At 40.5% G+C, this 13,692-nt stretch overlaps 2 protein-coding genes and 1 long non-coding RNA gene across 7 annotated transcripts; 1 reads left to right on the forward strand and 2 right to left on the reverse strand.

Moving 5' to 3' along the window:
• The first annotated feature begins 387 nt into the window (after positions 1–387).
• LOC144032963 (epidermal growth factor receptor kinase substrate 8-like protein 1) lies at positions 388–10,878 on the forward strand. The gene is made up of 14 exons (XM_077540568.1): positions 388–404; positions 899–991; positions 1,683–1,841; positions 3,685–3,814; positions 4,004–4,092; positions 4,174–4,248; positions 4,319–4,467; positions 4,545–4,724; positions 4,942–5,050; positions 5,133–5,255; positions 5,342–5,468; positions 8,487–8,655; positions 8,803–8,935; positions 10,443–10,878. Exons 3-14 carry the CDS (start codon positions 1,683–1,685, stop codon positions 10,512–10,514), a joined length of 1,515 nt encoding a protein of 504 aa, XP_077396694.1. The 5' UTR covers positions 388–404; positions 899–991; the 3' UTR covers positions 10,515–10,878.
• Positions 670–7,307, reverse strand: LOC144032977 (uncharacterized). Of its 4 annotated transcripts, none has more exons than XR_013287841.1 (6): positions 7,105–7,307; positions 5,124–5,223; positions 4,912–5,029; positions 4,580–4,642; positions 4,112–4,489; positions 670–1,776 (listed from the first exon to the last, which is right to left on the reverse strand). It is a non-coding gene; the product is annotated as an uncharacterized LOC144032977 (long non-coding RNA). The 4 variants fall into 4 exon arrangements; XR_013287839.1 differs by having other exon boundaries at positions 4,580–4,808; XR_013287840.1 differs by having other exon boundaries at positions 4,580–4,808; positions 5,124–5,250.
• On the reverse strand, positions 10,569–13,564 carry nme4 (NME/NM23 nucleoside diphosphate kinase 4). 2 transcript variants are annotated; one of them, XM_077540590.1, is made up of 5 exons: positions 13,403–13,564; positions 12,420–12,550; positions 12,244–12,345; positions 11,774–11,886; positions 10,569–11,709 (listed from the first exon to the last, which is right to left on the reverse strand). In XM_077540590.1, the coding sequence occupies exons 1-5, from the start codon at positions 13,518–13,520 to the stop codon at positions 11,589–11,591; spliced, it is 585 nt and encodes a 194-aa protein (XP_077396716.1). In that variant the 5' UTR covers positions 13,521–13,564; the 3' UTR covers positions 10,569–11,588. The 2 variants fall into 2 exon arrangements, with proteins under 2 accessions (XP_077396716.1, XP_077396707.1); XM_077540581.1 differs by having other exon boundaries at positions 12,420–12,553.
• Between the last annotated feature and the right edge of the window lie 128 nt (positions 13,565–13,692).

Genomic DNA, 13,692 nt, shown 5'->3' on the forward strand with positions numbered 1-13,692 from the left:
AATGTTTCTGACTGCTCCAATCAGGGCCAAGTAAGAAACAAAAGTAGCACTTTCACCAGGTTTGTGGGAGTGTGTCATGGCATGCTTGCAATATCCTTGCACCAAAGGAATCAACTAAGTCACGTGTACTAATTTAAATGTCTGAGTCACCTGCTTGTCATGTTTATAAATGGCGACATCACATTGCTCACAAGTCACCTTTAGGCTGTTTTGTGTGTGCACTGGCAGACTGCAATGCAAGGAAAGCTGACAGCGAATAAACTATTGAGTGACAGCAGTGACATATGCCGAAAGGCAACTACTTCTAAACTAATCGTCATTCTGAGCAGCATTAATAATCTGCAATCCATAAGGGGTCCCTCCATAATCTATCCAGGGGCGTTCAGTGACCTTTGATGGAGCAGGTGCTCAAAGTAAAAAAAATATGATAAAAAAAAAAAAGGGGGGCGCATAACATAGGCCTACCACTCACGTTGAGTTTGAACCCATGTCACCACCGAGCCGCTAACCTCACAAGCCAGATTGATCATTCTGATTCACTTATAAACGCATCTTTGTTTATGCCAGTGACACTGGCTGAGATTAAAATTCTACAATTTTGAGATAGTAATATGAAAAGCAGCATGAAGTGATGTCTTATTTCAATGTCAGGCTCAAAAAGACTTATTAGAGATCACAGATTTTATTATACATGTAATTTCAAAGTAGGTGAATGTAGGACAAAGTTTGAGGTTTTGAAATATTTTGTAATTAACATTTGAATAATTGCATTGTGCAGGTATGCCAGAATTTTGCCCATCCCTTCGCAGATGGTCATCAGGCAGTGAGGCGGGAGGGAGCGAAAGCGGCATAGATTAAAGTCCGACTCGTTTTTCCCGTTTATGCATTTCTGGAGTAGGTGGGACGTGCTCGTGTAAACAGCTCAGCTCAGTGAGCGCAGCTACGATTGTCTTCTCAGGCTGGGACTGAAACGCACAAACCACAACAAAAGGTACAGTAATGCATCAATAATACAGGTGCTAATTCTTTCGAAATGTGTGTGTGCGTGCGTGAATGGGTGTGTCAAAGTCTCTTTCATTATATCTGTGTGATGAATCACTGCTTGACATGCTTTGACTATTTATTCAGCCTGTTTACCTTGAGGGAAGGATTTTTCTTAATATTGGGAAGAAGAAAAAATGATGGCGAGGACGAGGAAGGCTTGGCATCATTCCAGGACCCTCCTCTCATGTGACACTGAATTTCTTTGTAGAGGAACTTTCTAGAGAATTGTGTCACCTACATACCATGCAGCCGGTGTTGGTGGTTTTTCCTGTAGAGTGTTTGCTGTCACTTTCGGCCATGCAGATTGAACGCGTGCTCGTTACATTCTCAACATTCTTCCAGGTTGCCCAATAATGTAATAATATCACCTACTGTTAATGTGATTTGGCAGGTGCAAACAAAGAAAATACCTTATTATAACTTTTTGAAATAATGGTTTAATGACTTGGCAGTAGTGGTGCATGATAAATATAATCTGTGATTCCCCCCATTTTGCGCTTATCGAATCAAATTAAAAAACAAAAATAAATAGCCCTATTAAAAAAACAACCCATCAGAGACAAAAGGTGTAACTTACTTACTCATTTAGTAAATATTCAAAGTACTTTTGCCACTTGTGTGCCAAATTTGATTAACAGATGTCGGCACGACCTCCTCCGGTGATCCCTCGAAGCTCTTCAGGTTTCCGAGTCATGCCCGTCCCAAAAGAGAAGCTTGCCTTGGGTGAGCTCCCTGAAAGTACAGAGAATGATGCCAACATCGAGTCAAACGCTCAACTCAATGAAGAGCGAGAAGTGGTAAGTGACTCATTTACTCATTGAGATCATCTCGTGTCTCATTGTGCATCTGCTGGTTGAGCAGAGAACTCTCATGCCAATTAAGCTGTGACTGGGGGGTTACTCCAATCCTCTCCTTACATTAAGCTCTCAATTGCTATTAATTAAACACATTTTTCTGTTTGAAAGCACTATATAAATAAAAATGACTTGACTTGATTAGCATAGTGTAATCTGTCATCACCAGCCAATCGCGAGGCACATATAGACAAGCAATCATTCACACCTTCATTCCAGAGGGCTATTTTGGGCCTGCAAATAACCTTACACGCATGTTAACATGCAGGTAACAACCATCATGGCTGTCCTGTTTTAGGGGTTTGGTCATGTGATGCAAGCTGAGCCCAGAGCTAATGCACTGTGATGTCATTTTCACTCGACAGCAAGTGGCAGTACACGGCAAAATGACCTGCTTAAAACTTGTTCCTCAATCTCAGTATTAATCCGAATGTATTTAATTTCAATGTTTAGATAGTATCATAACATATGGTGAATACATTTCTTGACTTGGTTTCATTTCAGGCCAAATCGTAGTGGGTTACCCTGAGATTTGAACGCTGAAACCACCTAAATTGTGTAATATAAATGCTATATGGTACACCAAAAACCCTGGGTTATGCTTGAAATCATGATTCGGTTAATCCAGCCGCATATTGAACTGATACAAAAATTGTGCGCTACATACACACACGCATACATATATCTTCCTGGGTGGAGTTTGCATGTTCTCCCCGTGCCTGCGTAGGTCTTCTCCGGGTACTCCGGTCTCCTCCCACATTCCAAAGACATGGATGGCAGGTTAATTGGGCGCTCCGAATTGTAGCTAGGTGTGCGTGTGAGTGTGGATGGTTGTTCGTCTCTGTGTGCCCTGCGATTGGCTGGCAACTAGTCCAGGGTGTCCCCCGCCTACTACCCAATGCCAGCTGAGATAGGGGCCAGCAGACCCCGCGACCCTTGTGAGGAATAAGCAGTCAAGAAAATGGATGGATGGATGGATGGATGTACTCTTTAAGTTTGTCACATGTGCTATAGCTGCTGAATTTTGTAAATCAGTATCATCACCTAAATTTCAAAAAGTAATTATCTTGTCTGTAAAACTGGGATGAGTGTTGCCGCATCGTTCCCTATTGCACAATAAAAACCTGCAGAGTAAAAAAATAGGCATGTAACAATATCCAAACATCACAATACGATATTATCACGACATGATGCTCACGATACGATAATTATCACGATATGGTGGGAGGGTTGGCGATATTAAAAAAGGCACAATATTGTAAAAAAAAAAAAAAAAAAGAGCTCATACTAATTAAAAATAGCGATTGGCTGGCAACCAGTCCAGGGTGTACCCCGCCTACTGCCCAAAGCCAGCTGTTGCTTTTGTATAATAACATCAATGTTATGTTATTATTATTATTATTATTATTATTATTATTATTATTATTATGTTGTTGTTGTTAATGCACGCACACATTGAGTTCCTCCACATATTGACTTGCTTCACAGGTATATTACGTTCCCCTTCATCTGACAATTAGTGTAAATTTTAAACATAGGAGGGATAAAACATCCCTAATGAAAATTAAATTGCATTAAAAAAGTACCCACCAGAGGGTGCTAAAACTGCACAAATGGAAATCAACCTGACTTTTATAACAGATCTGTTGTATTTAACACGACGACGACGATATCGTGGCAGTTTTAATATCACATCGTTACATCCCTAGTAAAAAAAAACAAAAAAACACACACATCCTACAAGCTGATCTGACTGTACTCTACACTGTTTGTCAAACCCTCCCAGGAGATTCTGAACCACTGTTTCGACGACATCGAACGGTTCATGGTGCGTTTGCAGCAGGCGGCCGAGGCCCAGACCATTCTCAGTCAGAGGAAGAAAAGAAGCAGGAAGAGCAAGAAGCTGAGCCAAGAGGGTAGCGAGCACATGTTGACCTGCTGCTGAATGACCACTGAATGTTTTTTGTTGTTGTTGTTTAAATTTGCTCACAAATTTGAGTTCTGTTTCGAAATGGTTAACTTTTTCTGAGTAGTGTGTATTAAACATTATTGGTGCTCATTAAGTTAATATTAAGCTTCAAAACATGCTGAATGTGACTGTGCAGACGATTTGTTGACCATGAAAGCAGTTCCTCCGTCAGAGGAAGAATTTGTGCACCTCTTTCAGAAATTCAAGTACTCCTTCAGCCTGCTGGTGAGATGCGACAACTCACATGACTCTCTTTTTGCTTCCTGTTGAAATGTCCGTCCTGTGACTATTTCCTGCTTCCTTCAGGATCGCGTCAAGTCAGCCATAATGGAACCGAGCGCACCTGAGTTGCTGCATCACATCTTCTTTCCGCTCAGACTGGTGAATCAACTCCACGTTTTGGATGATAGTTTCTCACTTGCTGACTGACTGCTTCCTCTGTTGGTCACAGATGGTGAAAACAACGTGCGGGCCACAACTGGGTGGCTCGGTGGTCAGTCCTGCATTGACTACTGGCGCTGTTTCGCTGCTACAGGAGCATCTGACGGCGGACGAAAAACAGCTCTGGACTGAATTAGGCCCTAACTGGACTTCCCCTTGGTATGTGTGGGTCTTTTTCCCCCTGTTTGAAAGTGTGTTACGCCACACAAACAAATCTTGATTACCATTTCCTCCAGTTCCCAGCTGGGTGTATCTGTACCTCCTTACTTGCCTGTCTTCCTGGATGGATGGCAGCCGCAGGCGTTCGACTCCTCCGGTGCGCCTTTGGAAGACCCTGTTGAGTCGCAGCACAAACAAGATGCCAACGTGGAGGGTGAAGATGCAGAAGGAGTCCTCAGTGATGAGACAGACGAAGTGTGAGTGTAGCTCAGGGGTGGGCAAAGTGCATACGCTACACTTCGTTATTTAATGGGGTCGCCTAGCATTTATCTGACCAAATCCTGTTTGTCAAGTCAAAGGCAAAAGAGACCGTTGACGGAGAGTTCAGACACAATTGTTGACAAAATACGATCAGATAATGGATGAGAGAACTTGCATATTGACCTGATGATGTCACTGCAAATATAATTCCAGAGAGGGAAATGGACTTCCACCACCAGGAGAGAGATATTACTGCTGCACTTATGACTTTGTTGCAAGAAACAGCAGTGAGCTCTCAGTGCTGCAAGGAGAAACATTGGAGGTACACGATATCTGTAACCTACCGGTAAAATATGAGGATTGTTTTAATATGACCTATATAATCTACATGTTACCTGCACCAGATCATCGAGTCATCAAAGAGATGGTGGAAGTGTCGCAATCGTTTTGACCAGATCGGATTTGTTCCATATAATATCTTGGAACCGCTGTCTGCTGTAAACAACAACAGTGGAGAGAAAACTTTGGTATGTTAGCATCAGTTTGTTTCAATTCTGCCAAAGTGCAGTGCAATTTGTCTTATTGCTTCCTTTATTATTATTATTTTTTTTAGATGTCACCCATTCAGCTCGCTCCATTGAGCCCAGTTGGCATTTCCCCGACTGCAATGAGCCCAACAGTAAGGCCTCAGAGCATGGTGTTACCATCCACGACAAAACACGGAGACAACGGAGATCGAGGTAACACCTTGAGGCAAACAAATATCTTTGGTGCTATATAAGCCTTTACGCAACGATTATTTGAACAGTCATGGTTGAGCACCACATGGGCTACAGACATAATATGACAATACACACAAGCATATATTCTTTATCTTCTGTGAAGAATCACTAATATAACTGCTGCACTGCAACTTCCTGAGGGGCGTGTATATATATATATATATATATATATATATATATATATATACGCACTTGCGGCCTTGCTATATCGCAGATTTTTTTTTAGCACAATTTTGCATGCGTTTTTTTATTTATTATTTATTTATTTATTTTTTAACAGTAATGTACCTATTTTATAAAATTTCAGAAACTTTTAGCATTGAGAATGTTTAAACAAGGTTTTTTTTTTGGTTTTTTTTTTAACAGTAATGAACCTATTTTATAAAATTTCAGAAACTCATAAGTCAATTGGGCAGCACTGTTTATGTCTGCATGTGTGTGATGTTGTGCAACACAAAAGACATTATATACAGTGTTCTCTCGTTTTCCGCTGGGGTTAGGTTCCAAAAAATACCCGCAATAAATGAAATCCGCGAAGTAGCTTTATGTTTTACAACTCTTAGAAATGTTTTAAGGCCAGTGTTGCCACAGTTACCTTGAAAAAGTAACTTAGTTACTTTACTGATTACTTGGTTTTAAAAGTAACTAAATTGCGTTACTGATTACTTGATTTTAAAAGTAACTAAGTTAGATTAAAAGTTACTTTTTTAATTACTTTCAGCAGCTGCCGATAACACCATCTCAACATAAAAATAATGCAGTAGAAACGGAGTTCCAAATACTTTATTGAAAGTGCATTTTTAACATGAAAATAAAGGTTTTTTTTATGAAAAACAAAATAGGCAGTCTCTCTTGACTTCTTGTAACGTAAATACTTTTTATAAAACAAAAAATAAAAATCTATCCAGGTTGAAAATGAAAATCCCCTAAATTCCTCTATTGTTTGTTTGTTCCGCTATTCCAGTGTGTACACATGTATCAGTTTAAATATTTATTAGTAGTTATTGACAGTTATAATTGTTTTTTGGTTTGTTTGTTTTTTGTCTTCAAAATAAGGATCAGGAAAACAAAAGGTTGATAATTTAATGTTAAATATAAATATTTAACCTTTAGACAGACACCAACACAATTAAACAGAATATTTGCACATTGTGAAGTATTTCAGAAACATAAATTTAAGACATGAAATAAACCTACCGTCCAGCCAAAAGAAATATGAAGCCACCTTATGGAACAATAAAACTATCAAACACATTTTAACCACTTAATATATGCAAAAATATTTCCAAAAGTTCATTTCCCTTTTTAATCAACAATTTTTGTATTTAACAATTGTTTTTTCTTTTGTCATCACTTTCATTTTTGGTTAATGTATGACATCTTTTTTTGTTTTTTTAATCTGAGACACGATGATGACCACAGAATCACTACTGTTTATATTTAGTTTTTTGGGCTGTCGTAATCGCGGGCACGTCTCAGTTCTCCTATCTGCTGCTCATGCTAGTTGTAGACATTGACAGGGAGCCACAAACTGAGAAATGAGATACTTGCAGTGTGCTTTTAGCTTAGCTGGTGTGTTGGCTGTGGGACATACCTGTGTCGTTTGAATCCATGCATTGGATCGTCACGGGAGTTATTCTTTTTGGCTCGCGCGCAGTACCAACGCCGGCCCGGGACATACAAGTGCACCGAGAGGACTCGATAGCCATGGGAAATACCGAGATGTACGGCACCGGCTTCTGCTAACTGTTGCTTGTTGTCACTCGTTGTGCGCGCGCGCGCCGTGTCGCGAGCACGGCGTTGACGGTAGGCTCCCCCCAAGGTGCGTAACGTCTTTGCATTATGTTTACAACATCCGGGGAATGAAGCGTCTCTGAGTGCTACTTTGCTAGCTCTCTGTAAACACGGAAGTAGCTTGAATAGTGCTGCTACTGAAATGTAAACAAAACAAGTAGAGCACGGTGCAGAACTCTTGCTATTGTTATGAAAACCATAAAGCCTCACTCGCAACCGATTCACAGCAACGCGATATCCGGTCCACAGCTTTACAAGCAATGTATCTAAGGATTCCCGGCGGATTTTGTATCGGTTGACAATTCTGCTACCGATACGGCCGTTTAGCTCCCCTTGACGACCGATGGTTCGGTCGAATCGGTTTTTTGTCCCATCCCTAATTAAAACATTTAATAATAAATGTAAAACATAAAGCGAACTACTTTGCGTATTTCATTTATTGCGGGTATTTTTTTGGAACCTAACCCCAGTGGAAAACGAGGGAACACTGTATATAGGGCATGATACTGTAGTTTGAATACACAAAGACTGTTTTTATTCTTCACAAGTCAAAAAATGTAATAGTAATATTTAAAAAGTAAAAATGGAAACTTTCTGTTGCTGGTGAAATACTAGTCAGATCACCGTCACGGTGTCCTTGAGCAAGGCATCAATCATAAGTCAATTGGGCAGCACTGTTTATGTCTGCATGTGTGTGATGTTGTGCAACACAAAAGACATTATATACAGTGTTCTCTCATTTTCCGCTGGGGTTAGGTTCCAAAAAATACCCGCAATAAATGAAATCCGCGAAGTAGTTAGCTTTATGTTTTACAATTCTTATAAATGTTTTAAGGCTCTAAAATCCCCGACCGCACAATTTATACACTTTTCTCATTGAGGCATTTACATGTTCTCACATTTCTCTCTTGTTCAAACATTGACAATGTTCAAACCTTCCTAAATTTTATAAAATGGGTATATTACTGCAAAAGAATATGCAAAATTGCACTTAAAAAAAAATCCGCGATACAGCGAGACCGCGAAAAGTGAACCGTGTTATAGCGAGGGAAGACTGTAGACAGTGTAAGAGCAATGTGAATCTTCCCCTTGTGAAATGAATCAGTATTTCACTGGAAGTTGACATCTGACACCACTGACTGACAGTAACGATGTTGCAAATGGTTCCTTGTGTTTGTACAGTACTGATCATGAACGACGAACTTCTCCAACGGATGGCGCAGAAACGAGTCTCTGGCAGCCGTCCTCCTCTCGTGACGTCTCGCTCCATGGAAACTTCTCTTCCCTTGAACTTCCACTCTTCAGCGTCCGAGGTGGAGGCCTGGCTCCAAGCAAAAGGCTTCAGTCAGCAGTAAGCGGCAAATCATTCTACGGAGCACAACACTGCCCTCTAGTGTCAGACTGTAGTAACAATCCACACTCAGCCCGAGGTAAGTGGGACGGTAGGAAAGTGAACAAAAACTAATTTCGAGTTTGCTTTTCCTTCCTCCTCTGTTAGGACGGTCCAAAGTCTTGGCGTTTTGACTGGAGCACAGCTCTTCTCTCTGAACAAGAGGGAACTATGTGAAGTGTCGCAGGATGAAGGGGGCAGAGTTTACAGTCACATTATGATGCAGAAGGTCATTCTTGAGGTTGGTGACTTAATTTGTTATTATGGGCAATACCTGTGTGCGTGTGTACATCTGTATGAATTTGTATTAAGGCTTATTCAGACATTTGGCTAACTCTGGTAAACATAACACAAATACAAAATGAGAACACTCATAGGCAGCTGCTGCAGACCACAACTAACTCACATGGTCACACGCAGGCAAACTGACTCCAGCTCCCAAATTCACCCCCCTAAAGGCACAGATCCAAAACTCAAATAGGCTTACTACAGTATGTACAGTAGGCATGGACCGATATTAGATTATACCACAACGATATCCGTAAGCAAAATTATTGCAGGACCACAGTATTACAATGACAGCTCTAAAATTTTGAAATCCATCCATTTTCTTGACCACTTATTCCTCACAAGGGTCGCGGGGCTATTTTGAAATATTTGGGTAAATAAAAACATTTCTTCCATTGAACACTATTTTAATGTTAAACAAAATAAAGAATTCTTTTTTCTGTTTTAATACTTTTTAGTAAATAACAGTGTCACTTCCCCGTGATCTTCTTTTAGAACAGAATTGTGGGCTACTCATGTTGTCATTGGGGCTAACTTGTGCCCACTGTCAACATGTTGTTTTTGTTTTTAAGGCAGTGGTGTCAAATCCAGTCCACGAGGGACTGAGTCCTGCATGTTTTAGAGGTTTCCCACATTCAACACAGCTGATTCATATTTAAGCTCATCAGCAAGCGCTGCAGGAGCCTGATAATGATCCTGATCATTGAATCAGGTGTGCTGGAGTAGAGAAACCTCAAAAACATGCAGGATTCAGGCCCTCGAGGACCGGATCTTGACACGTGTTTTAAGGCAATGCACATTTAACATCAAAGGAAAAAGGCGTGTATTTTGGTGTTTACATAGTGTCGCTTTTGTCGTCCTCCCGCCTCCTCCTCCTCCTGTGTAACTGCTCAACCTTCCCCTCTATGCTCACCAAGAAGTGACTGGCCTCAAGTGGGAGGCTTGTTTACTATACTCTTCAAGCCTATAGTGCTTGGTTTAGAAGTCCTCTTTAAAAAAAAATAAAAAAAATAAATAAATAAATAAAAAGCTCATTACCAGTGAGACTTTATTAGCGATTATTGAAACCTTGACTTTTTAAAACCATGCTGACTTGTCAAACGGGTAATTGGCAATTTGTAATTCGAAAAGTTTAAATTTGTATTTTATGTTTTGTGTGTTGCCCCAACAAATGTGCAAATGTCTCCATTACCCACTAAATGTAAGGTTAACCAAGTGGCGGGGTTAATTAAGGTCTTGTCAGTATCCTCTGGCGAACTGGATGTGCCAATGTGTATGTTTTGTGTGCTTGTCGTACTCTGTATGTTTACAAATCCATTTTGTTTGCCCAACCTTGACTCGTGCATTTTGGCCCAATTGTTACTGACCTACTTAAAGGGACATGGATTTTAATTTGAAATCCTTAACAAATATGAGGATGTGTAACCTTTCCTTGCCTTCGATGCCTCTCACTCCTTCAGGATGTGCGGAAGGTCTCCGAATTGGAGAAGGCGATGCAGAGGCAAAAGCTGAAGATTGGCATGATGGAATGAGATGACGTACAGTACAGTCAAGTTATTAAGTGAACTCCATGCTTGGACAACACCAAAATGTGAATCATTTATTGAGCCGTGATGTTTTCTGTCTTCTGCACAGAAGATCTGCCAAGTGGCTAGACTGCTGATTGACAACATAGTTGCTGGTTTTGATCTTTTTAGTATTTCTGTTCGCCCAACGTGCAAGTAAAAGCATAAAAAAAAAGGAAAGTGTTATAAGAATCGACTGAGATCATTTATCAGAGGTAGAAACACAGGAAATGTCAACATTTATTTTTAAGACACGTTTGTCAAAATATGCAAAACTTGAGTTATTCCAAGAAAGACATCATACAATAAACTTTTTTTTTTTTTCTTTAAATCAGAAGCACCTGATTATTTTTTCAAGTACAGTAGTCATTTTAATTGTCTGCCCTCTAATTGTATGCTGATCTACCAAATCTCAAATTGATTTCAAGTAGGCAGATTTATCTTAAGTGGAACTGTGACAATTTTCAAACGCACAAGTAACTTGATTCATTTCTTTGCACAGGTTTGGTACAGAAGAATGTGGAGTAAACATTTTCGATTGGCAAATACATGTTTGCAAATACATTTCAATGTATTTAAATAACTTTGAATGTACTTGCAAGTACGTATTTGCAACTACATTTAAATACATTTGTAAGTACGCTTAAATGGTTACGGTAAATGTATTTGCCAGTCAAAAATGTTTACCCCACATTGTCAGTTCCATACTTCGGTCGTTAAATTGAAGGATGGAATTCCTTCCCTTACTACATCCCGAGCTTTTCATTGCCAACGAATTAAGGTGGAAATAACTACAGTAATACATTTGCAGTAGAATGATTTTGAAATATCACCTGATTGTAGATCTCTGATAATTATATCCAACAACACAAAATCGAAACACACTTGAGCTAATGTAAAATCTCTTCTTTTGGTTTGTTTGAACAAACAAATTACCTGAGGTGAATTTATTATGCAAATACTGTATGCGCATCCTTTTCTAAGGACCTTGAAAGCAGCGGCACCAACAGCGAGAAGAGGTAGCGTGACTTTTCAGCATCTTTACTCCTCACATGTTAACGTCTGGTCCCAGCAGTCCCACTTGACGAGCTCCGTTCCCTGGAACCAGAGCTGAATCTCCCTTTGAGCTCCCTCCAGGGAATCACTGGCATGGACCACATTCCTTCACATCATAACAAATGATGAGTCCTTTACAGATGAGATTCCGATTCTGACATCAAATTTACCTGCTGACGTGGAGGCTGAAATCTCCTCTGACGGTGCCTGCTGGGGCCGCAGCAGGGTTGGTGGGTCCCACCATCACACGCGATGACTGGACCACATTGTGTCCTTCCCATACCTATATTGCAGCCCGAAGTTATCAGTATTTCAGGAATGTTCACATTTTGAGTTATTAATCATGATTTGTTAATTATCTTTTAGTTTGAAATAACATGAAAAAGACAGACATTGAGAGGTTGATATGTGAACAGTAGCCTAAATATTAGTGATATAAGTGCCAATAGTGGCCTGCAAGCTCCCTGTAGTGGTATGTGAGAGTATCACTGAATTAAATTTGAGGGTCACACAATAGAGCTCAGACCTTCACCAAGGCTGAACGATCCTAATTTGGATTAGTGGCAAATTGTATACCACATTCTAATATAATATGAAAATCGCATTCATCATTTCAAAATGAATGTCACCGAGCTCTCACCATGACAACCACAGGCCCAGAGGTCATGTAGTCCACCAGGCTGGAATAGAAGGGCTTCTGCGTCAGTTGACAGTAGTGTTGAGACAGGAGCTCCTCGGACACCTTCTCAACACATTGGAAACGTATACTGGAAATCCTGAACATACGACTTAACATACGCGCAGTGGAATGTGCACCTGCAGCATTTTCAGGCCCACCAACTTGAAGCCCCTCTGCTCAAAGCGTCGGATGATCTGGCCCACGAGACGACGCTGGACACCATCTGGTTTCACAGCAATGAGAGTCCGCTCCTTCACATTTGCCAGACCTGCTAGCACATTAAGTACATGCATGGGTATACATTAATTGTGTGTTAAATCAAGGAAAATCTTAGTAATGGTGGGAAAATTATGACAATGGTATCAGCGTTCATATAGGGGAATCTCCATCGTTGAAGGGTACAATGGGAATCTCAAAAGAGTAAAATGTGATAAGAATTATGATTCACATCAAACATAACGAACAGAAGTCATTAAAAGGTTGGAGGGTGCCTTGACAGACCCAAGAGCTCTTCTGTATTTGGAGTTTTTTTGTTTTTGTTTTTTCTTTGAAGCATTATGATTACTTTTAGACAGCCATTTTTTTAATTGCCAGTAGTCTATAATAAAATAATACAAATAAGGATATTATTAGCGTGGGCCAAAAGTGACACAGCACATAAGTGTTCATGGAAAATGAACAGTATTAAGGGTTAAAACAAACTTCCAGTGTTTTGGTTGCAGAGTAGAACTGTGCACGCTAACGGACGGCTTCATGCTGCCAATTATACATGTGACCCACGACACCGCACACCAATGGAGCTGTGAAGAGTCCTATATAGCACTACAGTACTCGGCAACACGTTTGCAGTCTGAATGGCGTCGAAGCGCGTCCTTTGGATTGATTACGCACAACGCGCGCAAAGATTTGGCACGATTGCGCGTTAAGATGCGCCTTTTGCCACCCCCCACCTATCATCTTCGCTTCTCCGACATTCAATGCAAGAGTTTGACAAAATGACGTGATCTAGCAAACGTCCAACACAAATACAGCTACTAAGATACCTAACAAATAGTGAACTTTCATGTATTATAAACATTGTTAAAAGTGTATGAAATCTAATGTGAAAGCATGTACTTACTAGAGTTGCTCCTGAAGCCGGTGAGCCGCACAGCAGGCAAGCGAGGAATCAGATTTGTGCTGGTTTGCCTGCCCCACGGAGACAAGAGTGGGAGGAACATAACGCGCTGCAACAACATGGTCGTGCGTTCGAGTCTGCCACCACCGACAGACTCTTGTCAGTTTAAACTCACGAGTCCCCCACACCCACCCCGCCTGACCCCCTCGGACTCTTGACTGTCTACAAACATGTTTAACTCCACTAGTGCCAAAAGTGAGTTTGCGGTTTGATAATTTGCTCGTTTCATTTAT

This window comes from Festucalex cinctus, chromosome 1 (genome assembly GCF_051991245.1).
Source record: "Festucalex cinctus isolate MCC-2025b chromosome 1, RoL_Fcin_1.0, whole genome shotgun sequence".
Lineage (NCBI taxonomy): Eukaryota > Metazoa > Chordata > Actinopteri > Syngnathiformes > Syngnathidae > Festucalex > Festucalex cinctus.